Source organism: Equus quagga, chromosome 7, assembly GCF_021613505.1.
Source record: "Equus quagga isolate Etosha38 chromosome 7, UCLA_HA_Equagga_1.0, whole genome shotgun sequence".
NCBI lineage: Eukaryota > Metazoa > Chordata > Mammalia > Perissodactyla > Equidae > Equus > Equus quagga.
Window position 1 is genome coordinate 33241989 of NC_060273.1, and position 18764 is coordinate 33260752.

At 59.5% G+C, this 18764-nt stretch overlaps 1 protein-coding gene across 1 annotated transcript in view; it reads right to left on the reverse strand.

Moving 5' to 3' along the window:
• Positions 1-18764, reverse strand: part of TNRC18 (trinucleotide repeat containing 18) — an 83949-nt gene that overhangs the window by 29205 nt on the left and 35980 nt on the right. Inside the window, exons 12-18 of the mRNA XM_046665464.1 lie at positions 17605-18597; positions 12599-12774; positions 11861-11997; positions 11507-11635; positions 9675-9846; positions 7854-8214; positions 4493-4768 (exon numbers count right to left, since the gene is read on the reverse strand). Coding sequence (XP_046521420.1) covers positions 4493-4768; positions 7854-8214; positions 9675-9846; positions 11507-11635; positions 11861-11997; positions 12599-12774; positions 17605-18597 — 2244 coding nt within the window. The remainder of the gene's footprint in view (positions 1-4492; positions 4769-7853; positions 8215-9674; positions 9847-11506; positions 11636-11860; positions 11998-12598; positions 12775-17604; positions 18598-18764) is intronic.

Genomic DNA, 18764 nt, shown 5'->3' on the forward strand with positions numbered 1-18764 from the left:
TCACCAGCTGCGGGTGGATCCAGAACCAGCCCACGAGGCCCCCCACGGCCCAGTGCCCCCATCAAAGCGAGCCCAAGCCGTGGGCATCCTCAACAGCCCAGAGGTGGATAGCGGCTTTGGGAATCAGAGTGGGTTTCCGTACGGGGAACACCAACATGCACCTGTGCTGTGGGGAGGGGGACAGACACACTGACAAGGACTGGAGACAGCGCTCTCCACGGCCTCACGCACGCGCACACACGCCCCAACGTACAACATGAAGGCTGAGGAGGGAGGCAGGAGAGGAGAGGAGAGAGGAGGCGAGGGAGGAGTGGAAAGGGGCTCAGCCTGGGGTTCCGGGCACAGGCACCTGGGGGCACTTTCACCAGCTGGAGGCCTAGGGGTGGCAGGAGAAGGTGGAGTTTGGTCTCTTTGGGGGTGGGGTGGGGGAGAACCCACAGTTGAAGCCCTGAGCAGACTCTGGGGTCCAAAGTTGACTCCCACCCAGGCTGGGAAGCCTAGGGCAAATCCCTGGCCCTCTCTGAGCCCGTATTTTCTCATCTGCAGCACGGGGTGGCCGTCCCAGCCACCCACGCATCTTGGGGTGGGGTCCAAACAGGATCACATGTAGGTAGGAGAAAGCGCTTTGCAGGCGCAAAGAGGATCCAACAGAAACGGGGCCACCCCGTCCTGCAACAAGAAATTGTACTGTCCCCACCGCTGAGGGAGCCACAAGCTGCCTGTGCTTCCTGACCCCGGGGGAGCAGCTGGGTCAGGCGGCTCTGCACCAGGAGACCAGGGACGGGACTGGCCTGGTCAGGCACTGGGGCAGCAGCACAGGACTCGGCCCCAAGGCTGGCTGGCCGTCTTGTCGCCCATGGGCTCATGGAAAGAGACCCTAAAGAAGCCCCTGCCTGCCTCTCCGCTTGACAAAGAGCCATGCCTCTCCCCAGGAAGCAGCCCTGCCGCCTGCACCTGCAGCCTGAGCCCGGCGCAGACCACTGAGACAGAAGTGGGCCGAGCGGCAGAGGGCAGGGAGAACGCCACCCTCCACCAAGGCGAGAGACTGGAAGCACAAGCTTGCTTCTGACCCTCCCAGGATGAGCAGGCAGGAGAGCATCTGGGCCGACTCTGGCCGAGACACCACGGCCAAGGAGCCACTGAGGGACACCCGCCCGAAGGAACCTGTCTACACAGAGCGCCGGTGGCCAAGGGCAGGCCCCAGCGAGGCTGGAGACGCCTGTCTAGCAAGCAGAGCGGGGAGGGAGAGACGGGGAGCCATCTCCCCTCTGGACCCTGTTTGGGGGCCACGGGGAGGAGAGGGCAGACAGACAGCCAAGTCCACGTTCTCCTGCCAACACCCCACGCTGCCTGCTGGCTGGAGAGCCACCAGCAGCCAAAAGGGGTGGCCCAGGGGGTGCCAGTGAGGGCAGAGGTTCTCTGTCCACCCACATATCTGAGTGACCCTTGGCGAGGGAGGCGGTGATGAGCTTAAGGAATCCCCGCGGGGCGTCGAGAGAGGAAGGAGGCAGAGAGAGAGAGGAGGTGGGTTAAGGGGGGAGAGACTGAGCCCGCTCCCAGAGCAGAGTGACGGATGAAGCAGGATGGAGGCCGGCGGGGCGGGGCAGGCAGGCGGCAGGCAGTGCACACTTGCGATCCATTCACAGTGCGGACGTCACATGGTTCTGTCTCCGCCCCAGTGGGCCACAGCGGCAAAGCAGGCTAAGGGTAGGCAGACTTTCACAGCGCCTGGGTCCCCCACGCAGGCCCCCCCGGGGTTGGCCAATTTGAGCAGGGTGGCGGGCAGGGGCTGGCTGGGGTGGGGGCACGGGACGGGGTGGCCAGCCTTCCCTTCTAGAAACATCCTTCCTGGGCTGCTCAGGTGTGGAGACTCCAGAACTCTCTCCCATCCAGAAGGATTCTCCACCGGCAGGGTCCAGCAGAGGAGGGCTGCTCCGGGTTTCCGGCTGCCCGGAAGGTCGACTTCAGATCCCAGAAAGCCCGGAGCAGCCCAAACCCAGCACCTTGAGATGGAAGAGGGTTTGGACAGCCAAAGCCGAAAACCAGGTGTGCTCTGCACACAAGAGACGCCAATTATCTTGGGCTCCCGGGACCCCCCTCTCCCGCTCCCGCGAGCCCGACTAGCCTGCCCTGGCTGCCTCCCCGGGGGGGCCGGTCTGCTCAAGCCAGGTCTGCGGGGCAAGGGGAGCAGAAGGGGGTCTCAGGACCAAGAAAGCCTTTCTGGAGCTGTCCACACCTGAGGCAACAGAGCCTGCCAAGGGCAGGCAGAGAAAAAGTCCCAACAAAGAGACCCAAGGAAACGCAGAAAAACGTTTTTATCAAAAAACTCTTGGCTCAGCATGTGGGGGTGGCTGCTGGAACTTGGTTTGGTTTTCCAAAACCTGATCCATAAATGCCCAAGCGATCCGCTGCTGCCATAGCCGATGGGGGCAAACCCCGAGGACGGGAGGTGCAGAGGGGACACAAAGAAAAGGGTTTTGCCTACCTACGGAGCAACGAGCCAGGCTCGGACCCAAGCTCAGTGACCCGCTGCGCCGTCTGCCCTACTCCCAGCCTTCGCTTTGCGTCCAGAGTGCAGCGTGAGAGCAAATGCAAGAGACCAAAACAGACATTCAAAGCATCATGGGTAGGGGTCAAGGGTGAAGGTATGGTCAAGCTGCTGGGAGGAGAAAGCAGACACACTAGAAAAGCCAAGCCAATTAGGTGTTTTAGTATCAGCTGTCAGTAAGGCCCTATTACCCAAATATCCCTTTCAAGACCTGACCAACGGTCTGTGTAGCGGGGGCGCCTCCCCACACCCCTCCACTCCTGCTATCTGAGCTCGGTCCACTGCTGCGTCTCACCCTGGTCTGAGGGGCCCCTGCTCCCTCTGGGCAAATGTCTCCTTCCTAAGAGATCTGAGGGCTGCCTGCTTCTCTATGGGGTCTGAGCTGGGACAAGAGAGCTCAAAAACCTGGAAGCTAGAACTCTAGTTTTAAGAGGAAGGGGGCATGGGGGTCCAGCCCGGGGAGGGGCAGGGAGTGGGGTGTGGTGCACCAGCCAGACTCATCCACAGAGGCCCAGGCTGGGGAGGCCTGGGAAAATGAGGCTGCGTGGCGAGCTAGTGGCCTCTCTCCTCGGCCCAGATTGCATTTGCTCAGGCGGGGCAGGAGCTCAGGAGAACGTCAGTGCCGAGGGCACCGGGCCGCCGCTGCGCCATCTCCTGGGTCACCCAACATGGATCTTGGCTGATCAGGAAGGGAGATGTTCGAGGAAGAGGCAGACCGGGACTCAAGATTTCGGCTAGAATGGGGGCAGCGTTCCCACCCAGGCTGGCCCTGGCCCTGACATGCCCAGGCCTCGCTGGGGGCGATCGGGGCCTGGGCTCTGAGTGGGGTGCTGCTATCCAGGCTCTGGGATCCCTGGAGCAAACCCTAAACCGGGACATTTGTGACTGGAGGGCCTGGTGGGCTCCCACACCTCTAAGCTCAGAAGTCCAACTGTGACGCCAGAGCGTCAGAACCAGGATGCTCGCAGGGGTCACTGAGCCGACCCCGACCTGAGCTGAGAGCAGACCAGGCCACAGGCCAGGGCCCTCTCCAAAGGGCCGTGCTTTGCCCCTGGACAGGGCAATAAGCCCCCACTGTCAAATTTCACAAGAAAACCTGGGGACAGCCAATGGCCTTGACCCTGCACTGCCTACACGCCCTTCAAAACAGAAACAGGTGTTAGAAAACAAGTGTCTGTAAATATTTCCAAACCACTGTTGCGTAACAATACAGAGCTTTAAAGGGAAAAAAAAAAAAGACAAACAAGCAGCTTAAAAAAAAAAGGATGAAGCTGGAGGTGAAAGCAGCTGACTTTAAACCTGAGAAATGAAAAGCATGCCAACAGCTCCCAGGGATATTTGAATAATAGAGGAAAGCGCAGACTGCATTATTCCATCTCTCCCGTCTGGGGTGAGCGGGGGAGGGGAGGAACAACGGGGAAGCGGCACCTAACATCTAGTAAGGACACAGCAAGAGAGACAAGGCACACGGGTTTAGTTAAAAATGAACTCGGTATGTTTAATAAAGCTTGGCATTACCAAAATCGCGGTACAAACATCAAGTCACACGCCCACACGACAGAACCCCCTTTACAAAGCGTCCCTCGGGAGGCCCTGCCGAGGGCACCCGGCCCAGGCCTGCGGTCCAGGGCAGAGGGGCGAGACGTGGGGTGGGGCGGAGGGCAGAGTGGAGGAAAGTGGAGACTAAAACAGTCCGTATAAAAGCTCAAAAAGAGCTAGCCGGTGATATTATCACAATGATACAGGTACAGATCAACAAGGATAAAAAGCCTTAGGCCGATAGCAGGCTACGCTGCCAAGAACCGAGATGGCGCGGCCGAGGCCACCCCGAGGGCCACCGCAGCACGGCCATCTCTCTGTGCTCTCGCTCGCTCTCGCTCTCTCGCTCGCACTCACTCTCGCGCTATAAAACACGGAAGGTATTTTGTGTTTGGAGCTAGTAACCTTGGTCAAACGAGTCCTCCGAAGAATCGCTGAAGGAGGAGCGGGCCTCGAGCTCGGGAAGCAGCAAGCCAAACGGCTGCTTCCTGCCGGCAGCCGGCTTGGCTTTCAGAGTCCGGGCGGCCGCCAGGCCCCTCTTGCTCAGCTTGGGGCCCCCCGCCGGCTTGCTGCTCTTGGCCACCAGGCCACACAGGATGGAAGATGTCAGCTTGGAGCTGGAGGGGCCTTGGGCAGGCCACTCATCCTTCAGGAATTCTTCCTCTTCCTCTGAGTCGGTATCTGCAGTCAAAGCAGTTTGCGATAAAGATAAGTCGCAGAGGCAGGGGAGGGAAGGGCTGGGGTCTTTCTGTCCTTATCCCAGAGGCTGTGAGAACAGCCTGGTACGTGCCAGAACAGAGAGGTCCAGCGGCCTGCTGGCCACGGAACAAGCTGGTACACCACCTCCAGCTCTCCAGCCTGGGCCTCCGAGCATCACACAGCCCGTCGTTCGTGGGCTTAGACCAAGGCCCCTTCTAGGCCGGCTGCTGCCAGTGTCACCCACCGTACGGCCCCCTCAGTGAACAGCCTTTGCAGGCCCTGGGGAGAGAGGAGCCTCATTCGCAGGAAGGTCTCTCCCCTGCTCACAGAGGTCCCGGCTATCCCACGGAACTGCACCCAGCCCAGGGGCTCCTTCTGGGCAGAGACAAGGCCCAGGAGGGGAAGGGCTCCGTTCAAACGCTTCTGCCCCGGAACCCCAGTGGTGTGCTGGGCTGGCGAGTGCAGACACACCACGGCACACCTCCTTCCAAGGCCCCGCTCAACGACTTCACGCTGGCAGTTTGAAACAGACCACAGGGAGAGCAGCTACACCAAGGACACACAAATGACGTGACAACTCAGGGCTCAGAGACCAGCTACCAGCACCCCGCTGCCGGCCTCCGACAAGTCTCAGGCCTTCTTACTCAGGCGAGGCCGAGGGTTCCAAGCTCTCCTGGGAGAGGGCCGACTGGCTTTGAGGACTGGGGGTGTCCAGTGGGCACAGCTCTGGCCCCTGCCAACCGCACCCCAAACAGACACCATTTTCATCCGTTTTACATAGAGGCCTGTCAAGTAGGATTTCGTGGGAACAAAAGGCTCCGAAGCCAAAGAGTATAATCCCTTGATCCGGGACCTGCTCTCAACACAAGGAACGTGAGCGGATGCAGCTACAGCCCCAGCAGCGCCTGCCATCTCCAAGTCCAAGAGAAACTACACGGGGCGGGGGCACTGGCTGCCTCCTCCAACATCTGTGATTCCCAGTCCAACCGCAAGCCCAGTTGCAGGATGGCCTGGCAACTCTGAGTAGGACAAGGACAAGGACGAGCCCCTGCCCATCCCCTCACCACAGCTCTCCCTCCCATGTGCTCCATCCAGTCCCTCCCAAAACCACATCCCATACTGGATACACCCATGGGTGATGATGACCAACTTGGCCTCCCCTAAGAAGCCATCAGGCAGGCCACCCCACCCCTACAACCTGAAGTGAAAAAGCAAGGCGCAGCGTTCTCTCCTCCCACCTCCTGCAGGCACAGCGGCTCTCTGTTAAGAAACACTGACCTTTTAGTGACCATACACTCATTTGCCTAAAATTGCACAAAAGCCAATATAACACATAAAGAGAGGAACTGTCTCAACAGCCAGCTGCATATCAAATCCAACATCTAGTTGCAGACAGGCCTTCTGACCTCCTCGGTGCAACGTTAACTCACTTCTCACACCTAGACAGGAGAGTTTCAGGAACGTGAACACTGCTTCTTGAGTGCACACATCTGTTGCAGTGGACTCGCCGACTCAGGGCAACCAGAAGACCTCAGGGACAGAGTTTACACCTCTAACCCAGGGCTATGCTCCATCCACATCCACTTGTAAGTGAAGGAACGGAGGATTCTTCCAGCAACCAACCAGGCCACATTCATGGACCACTCTCCCTCGAAAGATCAAAGAACCAGCAATCTTCCTCACTCACTCTTCGTTATTCCAAAGTGAGCAGAGAGGAAGAGAGCAAAGCCCTTGCCTCCTTCTTCGGAGCTCCAAGTCTCTGAAACTCGCCCACAGTGGCCAGGGGCCTGGGCAGCGCTGTTCACATCACAACATCCGAATCGGAGGACCACAGAAGTTATGGCAACTACACGTGTTCTTAGCAAAGGAGGCAGAGAGGAGCTGCTTGACCCACGACCTCCTGAGCATCAGCCCTGGAGACTCTCTGGTCCAGGGCAACCAGAAACATCAACTGTTTCTAAAAAACAACAGCAGAAGCTTAATCTGGTGGCAGGTGCCACCTCCAGCTCTGTACCGACGTGAGCCCACTTCGAGCTGACAACCCTGGGCGGCAAATGATGCCATCCCAACCCCAAGATCATAAAACCTTTATTTTCCTTCCTTAAGAGAACACTTTGTTATAACATCAAACGCGGCTATTTCTCGCCCTTGACATTCAAACTCCCCTCCATAAGCCAGGCAGAGCCAAGTCAAAGGCCCAAGGCCCACAGATCCGGGCAGTCACCAACGAAAAAGCGCTCCCCCCCCCAGCCACGGCCTGGGGTCCCCCAGCACCGACCCCGCGGACACGAGCCAGGAGCCAGGCAGCCCTCCTGGCCCTCCGTCCTGGGCATTCGGGGTGCCGCCCACAAATACTTACTGAGACCCCGTTACAGGCCAGGGAGGGGCTCAGGGCAACCAGAGCCCGGGAGAGGCGGTGAGGGGATCCCAGGCTGCCCGGGGCAGGGAAACCACACACCCCGAGTCCCGCGGAGGAGCTCCAGGGTCCCCCAGGACGCCCGGCCGGGACGTCTCGCGGGCTCGACAGCTGCGTGCCCCGCGGTCCGAGCGGCGCGCAGCCCGCGTCCGCCGCGGCAGGACCCACCCTCGGGAACACCACCAGTAGCCACCGGGAGAGCTGTCACATAGACACGGCCCGCAGAGCCCGAGCCCCACGGACGCCACCTTCACTAACTCTCGGCCCCACGACGGAGAGCCGCCTGTGGGCAGGGGAGGCCGCGTCATCTCTATGGTCACCGGCGGCTGCTCTGGGCCGAGCAGCCGAAAACTCGGTGGCGTAAGGCCTCCGCACGGTGGCTTTCCGGCCAACAAACGGAAGGACGGCATGAGAGGCCAAGAGGACTTCCGCTCCCACCTGCCGATCACGGGGCCCACCAATCACAGGCGCCCGTCCGGCACAGCGCCCACCAATCATAGGCACTTCCACTTCAAGCGCCCCGCCCTCAACCCACTTCCGGCCTGGAGCCCCGGAAGCGGTGAAAAGACAGACCGTCGACGCCCTGAGAGAAAGAGGCGGGAAAAGGGAGAAGAGAAGCGGCCCCGAGGCGGTGCGGCGTCCGCTACTTACTGTAGGAGTAGCTGCTCACTTCCGAGGCGAACGGGGAGTGGGCCGACTTGGGCTGGCCTCTGGCCTTGAACCCGGCCTCCATCTTCCGGGCTTTGGCGGCCCTTTTGGGTTTACCTTCTCTGGAGGCCTTGAGAGACAGGCCGAGGCCCTTGGCCAGCGCCTTCCTGTCCTTGCCCAGCAGGCTGTCATAGGGCGTCAGGTACCTGCCGCAGCCCCCGCTTGGCTTCCCCTTCCCCCCAGAACTGTCCGAGAACTTGAAGGGCGACTTGAGCTTGTCCTGCTTGGTGAGGGACAGGGCCTTGTCCAGCTTGCTGGCCAGCTGCTCCTGGTCGCTGGCCATCTTCTTCTTCTTGATCTTGAGCTGCAGGGGAAAGTGGGGAAGTCACGGGTTAAGACATGGGGCAGAAGAGGATGGCGGGTTTGGGCGCAGGAGCTCGGAGGAGCCTGGGCCCCAATCCTCCTCCTCCTCCTCCTCCTCCTGCCTCAGGGGCTTCGGGCAAGTTGCTTAACTCCTTGCAGCCTCAGTTCTTCCACTCTGTAAAATGGGGGTGGTTACGCGGGGGCATCCCAGGGCCATTCTGAAGATGCACCGAGATAAGGCGCATGACGCACTCAAATAGCCGGGACTCTGGTTACAGTGCTCGCAGGCACTGGCATCCCGGCTCTGGCCATCCGGTGCCATCTGGTGCCTCCTGGGGAAGCACTTTAAACCAGCCGCAACGCTGATGAGCAGGAGAAGGCAGCCAGACTGAGGGCAGAGGGAGGCGGGGAACCCAGGCGGGAAACCCAGATCACAGCTCTGCTTATCGGCTTATCTCAACCATCTAAAACATGGCAGGGAGACTGCGGCACAGCCTAAGTCAGCCCGTCCAGCTCCGTGGGCCGAAGCTGCCAAGAAAACGCCTCGAGTGTGCCTGGCATGGCTGACGCAGGGAGAACCACCAGAGATTTCACAGATTAAATTCCTGCCCGCATGTCTCTCGTCAGCGGCAGTCATTTGCCGGGGAAGTGAGATGTGCGGTTTCAAAGGCGTTAATGCCCCTCGTCTGAACGTTTTCTCTCTATTTTCTTTAATCAGGTAACATTGCATAAGGAGGAAAAAGTTGGGAGAGTGTCATTTAAGCAACAACAAAAGCATCCTTCACGATTTGAGTAGAGAGGATCCTGACGTACACACTGGCTCTCTTCCCGCCCACCCCAGATCCAGTCTCCCTGGGTGAGTGTGTGCCGCTGGTGGCCAGATCAACCAAAACAGCCCCCTCGCACAGGGCTGTACAGGGAGGAATGACAAGGGACCCTCATGTTTAGAAACAAGGGCCTTAAGTGGATGATTTCAGTGCTCTGCAGAAATAAGAAAAATCCAGAACTTGGCTCTTACCCCTCGACCCCTGGAGAGTTCACAGAGGAAACTACAATGGCACCAAGCCACTGTTTCTTACACTGGCAGAATGGTGAAGCCGCCCATTAAACAATTACAGCAGCAAACAAGAGAGTGATCACATCATTTGGTTAAGAACTTGCACTCCCTCTGCTGAGCTTCAGCACAGGGTCAGAGCACACACAGGGCACATGGCTGTCAGTCTCAGCTCCACCTGAGGCTGTGTTACTTTGGCAAGTGTCAGACCGCCTCTGGACCTCTGGACTTTCCCCCTCTGCACAATAAGGAAGATTGAAGAGTCACTCTGGCACTAAGGCAATCGTGTCCGCAGTTTCTGTGCAGCAGCGGGGCGAACAGATCTGCAAAGGGCGCACGAACTCCGGCACACCCTACAGACCTTCCGCCCCAAAATGGCAGCACACCTGGGAGCCAGGGTTACTGACCTGACTCATGAAGTCCGACGAGGCTTCATGCTCATCCCAAGGCTGGCTCCTGCCCCTAGCTTTCCCCGTCCCAACGAGGCCATCATGTTCCTCCTCGGGCCCCTTGTGTCTCTTCCTCATCCCTGCTCCCAGCTCGTAGTCATCCGCTGTCAGCAGGGGCTTGCTGCTCAGCCTGAAACCCAGAGGCACCGTTGGTCAGCACCCGGCCAGGCGGCCCTCGAGGGCAGGGGTCGCCCCTCGTGGCCCGGAAGGGTGGGCTCTGGATGTCCAAGCACACACAGTGATGACAGAGTGACGAGTCTAGGGAGACGTATCCTGCAAAACTATGGTGCTGGAATGGTGGGATATTTGTGAATGAGGCAGAACAAGAGTTGAAGGTGAAAGAAGAACTCCAAGTCAGTCTCTGCTGGCCTCTTTCTCTCTCGTGCTCCTCCACACACACTCGCACACACATCTTTGGTTAGAAACCTGTTCACCAAAAGGTGCCAAGAACAAGGATCAGAAATGCCACGGAAAGGCGCCAGGATGAGGGGGATGCAGATCAAGGGCTTCTCTGAAGGAGCCACTGGCCGGTCTCCTGCAGCCTTGGGGGCACGGCAGTGGGACGTGGGCCCGGCTCAAAGGTTTCTCCTGCCTGCTTTAAGCTCAGCCCTCCCAAGCGAGGAGAATTGGCCCATCCGTACGTGGCACTCACTGTGTGTCCTGCTCCGTGTTAGTGCTTTAGATTTTAGCCACAAAATGACACTTTGTTCTACACGCTGTTCTTTACAGAGGAAGAAACAGGCTCAGAAAAGCTAACACCTGGCCGAGGTCACAGTGAGGGGCGGACCTGGGACTCGAAAGCAGGAAGCACAACCGCCGCTAGGGTCCGCTCTCCTAACCAGGGGGCCTGCTCGCTGGCAGCCCAGCCTCTGCTGTCTTCTCCAGGAGCTGCTTCCCTCCCCTCCTATGGCTGGTGATGGGTATTTCTTCCTTCCCTCATCCTCTCCTCAGTCAGGAACATCCTGTGGGGGCGCTTGGGGCCATCTTCTCCTGAGAAAACCTGTGGCTGGCCCACAGCCTCTCCTGTGCCTTTAGAAGGTAGCCCGTGGCCCCTCTGCTTCCTCAAGCCAAGCACTGGGCCTCGTAGCATCCACCCCGCCCTGATGTCCCAAGCTGAAGCCCATTCCAACCCCCTTCCTTCGCTGGGCCTCCCGCAGCCCATGCTGCTCCCCAACACCTAGGGAGCGCACAGCATCTTTCCGATCCACGCCCAGCCTAGAGGAAAAGCTCTCATTCCAGCCAGCATTCAAGAAAACCACATGTAGCTTCTGCTGCCACCCACGGAGCTCATCCCCAGAGTGCATGAAGGAAGTGGCCCCGGCGGCAAGAAGCAGGCTCTGGCACGACGAGCCAGGACGGGAATGACACTGTCTGGCCCGGAGGGAACGAAGCGACAGCACAAGTATGAGCCTGTCCCAGCAGGGCTGGCAGCTCAGTGGGTCCCTCTGCAGGGAGGAGGTGCCTGGAGCAGAGCAGGAATTAGTCCCTAGCCGTGGAGGAAGCAGACATGGCAGGAAGATGGGCGAAGCGCTTGGGTGACAGCACAGGAACCTTCCTTGCTGGGGTCATTAGCCCGCTCAGCACGGGGACAAGTGCCTGTCTGTTCCACACCTGGCTCACCTTCCTGGCCTGGGCCATGTGCGCCGTGTTCCCTAACAGCTACCGATCCAGATGGGTCAGAGCCTGAGGGACTCGAGGTCCCCGGCGCCCAGACACAGGCCCCACAGGGGCCACGCTCCTCCCCTCCGAGCTCTGTGCCAGTCCCCGACCCGCCGAGGGGCCAGCCTTACTTTCCGCTACTGTTGCGGCTCTTCCCTCTCTTGCGGGGGGGCGACAGGGCGCTCAGGGCGTGGGTCCGTTTCCGTGGCCTGCCAGGGCCTCTGCGTGCCAAGCTTCTATGGGGTTCCTCGCGCCTGTCCCTTAAAAAGAATCACACGCTTGGCTGTGAACCTGGGGGGTGGAGGGGGCGCGGAGAGAGGACACACGATGCGCACACGTCACTCGGGTCCACACACACTTCTGACGGCCTAGCACTGCCGACCTACTGAGCGCCAGCGCCTATGAGAGCCCGGCGGGGGTGCCGCCTCGCCACGGCCTCATCACCGCCGGCCGGGGCCCGCAGGGGTAGCGGGGTGCAGACTCACTCGGAATCGCGCCGTCTCTGCAGCTTCACCAGCTCCCGCTGCTTCTCCTTGTACTGCCGCTGGACCTCTGCCAGCCGCATCCGGAAGTCCAGCTCCATGGCGTCCATGTTTTCCAGGGAGGACTTCATGGCGTACATCTGCGGGGTAGAGGGGGGTGAGGAGGCCGACGGCCATTGGCCCCGGCCGCCAGGCACCCACTCCCTCAGACGGGGGTGGCAAGACGTCCTGGTGAAGATGGGGGCCCAGCCTGAGTCCCATTCCTGCCACTCACTAGCTGTGGCCTTGGGCAAAATGCAGACTCTTCGTGGCACAGGGGGACCGCAAAAGCGGCCCTGCGAGGCTGTGTCAAGGCCGAGCTAGCCCATAACCACGGCCTGAGCTGCGTGGGCTATCATGTTAGCTCTCGGTTACACGTGGGGCTCAGAGGAGAGGCCACTCACCCAAGGCCCACAGGCAGCAAGGGGCACGGCCAGGTCTGCTCTTCCCGGTCCACCAAGCTGCACCCCGTGGGACCTGCTCTTGACACCTTAGCAATTGGATAAACTGAGGCCCAGGGAGGGGAAACGACTTGCCCGGGACCACACAGTAAGTCGGCAGAGGAAGCTGGATGCAGATCAGGCCCTTAGACTCCAAAGCCAGCCACACCCAGGCAAGATGGCGTCTCTGGAGGGGGACCCTGCCCCGGCTCCCGCCCCCACCCCTGCCCCACAGGCAGGAGATGGGCCCAGAAGGCCTCACCCGCTCCTCCTTCTTCTGCATCCAACTGTACTTCTTGTTGGGGTTCAGCTCCCGCGGAAGCCGCAGGTTCTTAAGCGGGTCCACGAAGGGGCTGTCCAGCACCTCCTTCAGCATGTGGCTGCTGGCCGCCAGCAGGCTCTCCAGCGAGGGCCGCACCGCCAGGCCTCGCTCGGCTCCTGCAGACAGGAAACGGGTGAGCCCGTGCTCCCTGGGTGGGCAGGATGCACGAGCATCACAGCCAGCCCCCTCTTGGACCTCAAACGGGGAGGACGCTGAGGCTCAGAGCGAGCTGAGGACCTGCCCGCAGCCACGTGGCCTCGTGGGCTGCTGCCTGGACCGCAGCCTTTCCGAGCTGCTGAAAGCGCGCTAAGTGAGAAGAACAGGCGAGCGCGCCAGCCAGCCAGCTAGCCAGCCTGGTCCTGCTCTTCCAACGTCTGCCAGTGCAGAGCAAACCTGTGGAGGGTCACCCAAGGCCAGCACAGGGTCCCTCGAGGAGCAGGGCTCTCTTTTTGCTTATCTGTCCTTAAAATTTTTCATGAGAACCATGCACGGTTTTTGTAATCAGAAAAAAAGAGCCCGAAGTTAAGTTTTGTAAACTGTAAAAAAGTAATAGGCACATATGATAAAAACCACAAAGCAAACAGAAAGGTGTGAAGAAACGAGCCATCTCCTCCTTGGATGGGGCCACAGCTGACGGTTTCTGTAGATGGTTCCAGAAACATTTACGCACATTCAAACACACATAACGGACATGGGCAACCTTTCTAAGTATAAAAATGGTGTCACTCACGACGTGCCACACCACGCTTTGCTTTTTTCCTACTTAATATCTTCATTTTAGCACGTGACAAAGATCTACTGCGTTCATATTAGCTTTAGTCTTAAAAACAATCACCATTTCTGTAGGTCAAAAAGACAAGGCTATCAGCAATTTGATACAGCCAAACCTAATAGCAGCAGCATGCAATTCTCTCACACTGATGAGTTTGAGTTTAATAGTCCCCCCGGGTGGCACTGAGGTCGTTTCTGATTATTTCTCTAGTGGACGGACACACGCACGGCCAAGATATGTGTTAGGAGAATCCCACCCGTGCGGTCAGCGTGACAGAGGGACGAGCGCCCATCTCTGACAATGCTGCACCTGCCCTTCGGAAAGGCTGCAGCAACTCAGCATCCCAGCATCCCAGCATCCCAGCATCCCAGTGGTGGTACCTGAGAGCCTGTGTCCCCCACAGTCTCTCCAAGTTAACATTGAACATTTTCATTTGTTAACTGATATTTTGTGATCTAATATATGATCAATTTTGTGAAGGTTCCACGTGTCCTCGAGGAAAATAGTGTATTCTCCACCATCGAGGTGTACAGTTCCACGAAATCAACCTTCACAGTGCATCGCGTGGATCAGGGCTTCGCCACCGTGCGCTCGCTGTGCCCGCTGCTTTCCGGGCTGTCATTCAGGCTCAGCTAGGAGGCTGCGCGGCATCCTGGCCTGTACCCACTAGATGGCAGCAGTATCCCCCCAAGCGGTGACAACCAAGTGTCCCTGCCAGTTGAGAGTCGCTGGTTTTGCTCATCTCCGTCCTTCCAGAAACAGAGGCCACAAAGCAGTGAACTCCATCGGCTCCCAAGGATGGGTATTAGACTGACGCTGTCTGGCCACTGCGCCCCCTTCAAGGTCCTTCGAGCCATAAAGAGAGAGCTGCTCCCTCATGGAGGAGAGGACCAAGGTGCGGCTCTGTCACCTCCTTCATCTTCCAACAAACGGGTCTTGCTGAGGCGCTCATGACTGCCAGCCCAGGGCAGCCAAAGTGACCTCCAGGCCAGCTGCCATGGTTGAACTGTGCCCACCCAAATCCATATGTCCAAGTCCTAACCCTGGGACCTCAGAAGGTGGCCTCCTTTGGAGACAGTCTTTACAGAGGTCATCCAGTTCAAGTGACGTGGTTAGGGTGGGCCATAATCCAGTGTGACCGTGTCCTCATAAAAAGGGGAGCTCTGGACACAGACACCCACAGCAGGAAGGCCGCGTGAAGTAGGGAGAAGGTGACAGTCCACACGCCAAGGACACAGGCCTGCGAAGGAACCAGCTCTGCCAACACCTTGATCCAGAGCTTCCAGCCTCCAGGACCATGAGACCACATGATCCTGTTACTGAAGCCCCCAGGCCGTGCCCTAGCTCACTAATACGGCAGCCTTGTGGCTTTCCCAGCGCAGAAGCGAGACGCACCCCGGACCCCGTGGGGCCAGGCGTCAGCCACGGAGGTGCAGGGCTGGCAGGGCCGCGGGAGGAGGGCCACCCCGGCTCACTCATAATTGGAGGCAGCCGCACAGGTAGGAGGGGGAACAGGGGGCGCTGGCAGCCCCAGGACATGGCGTGAGCCGTGGGCAAAGCTCCAAGCAGCCTAGGAGCCTCAGACCTGCTGGGTGACGGGGGCCATTCACTGCCCGGTTCTGGACGCAAACCACAGGGACTGATGCTCAGAGTTCCATCAGCGACTGCTGGGAAGAGCAGAGGCCACCAGGACCCGCCCCCAGTCACTGTGGGTCACACCCCTGCACACCTCGCCTCCAGGTGCACTTTCCAGCCCAGAAGCAGCCCCAGCACTGGATCCACCGCGCGGCACCACAGGGCGTCTCCAGCTTCCAGGTCCAACCCAGCTGCTGCTCTTCCCCCAAAACCTGTCCCTGCCACCGCCCCGCAGAAACTGCCAGATCTGGTCTGCAGCGCCTCAGGCCCAACCCCGGAATCCTCTCACACCACATCCATCCACCAGCAAAGCCTGCTGGCTCCACCTCAACGCCCACCCAACCCCACCTGCACCTCGCCCCCACCACCCCGGGCCCCCGCCCGAGACCCTGCCTCAGTTCCCCACATAGGCCCCTATCTAAGTCTAGTCCTGTCACTCCAACTCAAAACCATCTTCTACTATATCAGGTGTCCATTTCACTCCAAGTAAAGGGCTCCCAGGGATCCAACCCTGCCCCACCCCCGTTACCCGCTCACCACCACTTCCCCCTCCCCCTCTGCTCCAGCCCCTGGTCTCCTTGCTCTTCTTCCAATATGCCACACATGCTGTCACCACAGGGCCTTTGCATCTGCTGTTCCTTCAGCCTGGCATGGTTTTCCCCAGAAGTCTCACCTTCTTCGGGTCACCTGATCAAGAAAGGCTTCCCTGGCCATCCCCTATAAGAGCCCACCCTCCCATCTCTGCCCTGCCCCCTTCCCAAGTTCCCACTGCCCGCCTGCCACCACCTGACAGTGCCAAGGGCTGCACATGGACGGCCTGGTTCACTGCCAGGCCCCAGCGCCAAACACAGTGCCGGGCACACAGTAGGAGCCTAACGAGGATTTGATGAGCAACAGTATGTGGGTCCCCTAAACAGAATGTGAGGCCAGGGTGTGAAAAGGGGAGGCAGGGCCCCCAAAGTGGGTGACCCACCCTCATTCCTCCCTCCTGATGTCCCTGGCCCTCCGCCGTCCCCACCAAAAACCCACTGCCGATTGGTAGGATCAAGAGAGTTTTAATTTTCTGCTGAAAAAAAAGTTTTTTTGTACTGAACTATTTAAATGAGAGAAAAGAGACAATGAACCTTAGAACCACAACAAAACAGACGCCCTGGCTGGGGGGGGGGCCTGGTCCAAGCTCCCGAGGGCCATCTGACCACGACGATGAGCAAGCCTCGAAAACGTGGCCCTGTGAGCCAGCAGTTCTCCCCCGGGGCGGTACCCCCGGGCAAGTCAGAGGCCTGAGCAAAGGCTCTTCTTCAAGGGGAACCATCACGTCATCAACAGCAGCCAAAGAAAGAAAAAAAGCCCACTAAATGCCTGACCGTCCAGGATCGGGCCCTCGAAGGCCAGGGCCACCACTGGGCAGAAAACCAGGTATCCCACAAAAAACTTCTCGTACGACACACAACTTTGGAAAATGTTTAAGAAAGAACGTACCAAGTAAAAAGTGCACGTTCCAGAACTCTGTTTACAAAATGATCGTAATTTGAGCAGCGTGTGCGGTGTAGAAAAAGTCCTAGGAGACACCACACACGGGTGGCACTATTCTTCTCTCTCCACAGCTGTCGTCGGGGCCCCTCCGCTGGCAGCTGGGCAAGTGAGGGGTGCCGAGGGGTGTGCCCATCATGGCCCCTTTCTCACCCCTTTCTTGGAGCACCCTGATTTTCTCTGTTGCACAGTGGGGTTTTGTGTCCAGCCCAGAATTCACTGCCCCTTCTGTGGAAGACACCCGTGCTCTTTTGATGACCACCCCTCCCTACACCCAAGAGGTGACACCCCCGTCAAGGGCGGCGCCTGAGCAGTCCAAGCCATGCCATCTCCTGGGTTGCAGGATTTGCTTCTACAAAAAAGCATGAACCTGAGTCATTCAGTGAGAAGGAATCTCAGCATCTTTGCCAGGGCCACCAGGGGTAAGGTGGCCTCTTTTGGGAGTCTGCTGAGCTGAGCAGACCCATGGGCCTGGAAGGAAGTATTGGTGACCCCCATGAGGACACCGGGCCTGCCCTGAATGAAGCCAAGAAAAAGAAAACTGGAGCAAGGGGAGAGAGATAGAGACAGGAAAGGGCAGGGAAAGAAACTCCTGATGACTTGGTTTGAGCACCTGGATCCAGCCATACCTGAAACTAAGCACCCAATTACTGCTGTACTTTGGCTCCATGAGCCAATAAATTTCCCCCGCCTTTTTCTAAGTCAGTTAAAATGAGAGTTTCTGTCCTTTGCAATCCAAAGAGCCTAGCTAACACGAAATTCACCAGTGACAGAATGAGGAGAAATTTCACCAGTAAAAAACCCAGAGATTCGTTGCAAAACGTGTATGTACCTAACATGACTGAACCATACACTTCAAAACAGTTAAGATGGCAAACTTTATGTGGATTTTACCACAGTTTTTAAAAAGTGAATGCGAATAGACCATATCCTGTGCTTTTCCAAAGTTTTAAAATCTCATTAAAATGAAAACAGCACCCCGCAGAAACCCGCGGCCAGCGTGGCTCACCTCCCACCTCCTGGCTCCTCTTCTCCAGCTCCAGCTCGGCGATCTCGCTCAGGAGGGTGATGCCGTGCAGGAAGCTCTGCTCCAGGACGAGGCTCTGCGCTGCCTCCAGCTGCTCCAGGGCCTGGGCTCCAGGGCCCGGGGCGGGCAGAGGCCTGGCCTGGGGCAGCTCCGCGGCCGCCGCCAAGGCGTTCATACCGGCCAGTGGGTCCTCCAGGCCGGGCAGGAACTGGTTGGGGCCCGCCTCTTCCAGGAAGCAGGCGCTGCTGGGAACAGGGGCCACCTCCCGGGCTTCCCGGCTCAGGCCCTTGCCATCCCCGGCAGGCACGTCGCAGTCCACCAGTCCCAGGCCAGGCCGGGGCTCGCTCTGGGCCACCTGCGCCAGGCCCTCTTCGGGCACTGCCTCTGCCACAGCCACGGCCATGGGCACAGCCACGGGCACCTCCACCGGCTCCTCCTTGGCCTCAACCAGCGGCTCGGGTGGCAGCCGTGCCACCAGCTCCGGGGCGGCTGTGCAGGCTTCTGTCCGGCCCGGAGAGTCCGCCCGCGCTTCGGCCCCCTCGGCGAAGTCCGGGCCTCCCGGGGGCTCCCCGGCACCCTGCCCGCTGGCGCTCAGCGCCTGCGCCTCCAGCAGGCCGCCTCCGCAGCCCCCCACGGGGCTCGAGGGGCCCATGGCATCCTCAGGCGGCAGCGGGGACTCGAGGGAGGGCAGCTCGGCGGGGCCCTCGTCCATGTCCTCCACCTCCGCCTTCACCTCCCGCTCCACCAGCGGCTCGGTGTCCGGGCCCTCCCGCAGCGGCTCGGGGATCTTGGAGGGTGACAGACGGAGGGGCTTGTCTTCGGGTGAGAGCGCCAGGCGCTCGGGCCCATCGGCCTGCAGTGGCACGTCGGGAGCCAGGCCGTCGGCGTCGGCGGCCGCCGTGGGCTGCAGCAGGAACGGGTACGGCCTCCCGTAGTGCGGCGGCAACGCTGGGAACGGGTACCTGGGCGGGATGTCTGCAAAGACACCAAGGGTAAGCGGGGGCCCCTTCTTCTGCATGTCCCATTGACACCCGCCCGCCCTCCAGGACAGACCCCAGGACCCGCTCTGCTCGGCCAGCCTGGGGCCGGGGGCGTCTCTTCCAGGCCGCCTCAGAGGAACCCGGAGCCTTTCTGCACGTCTG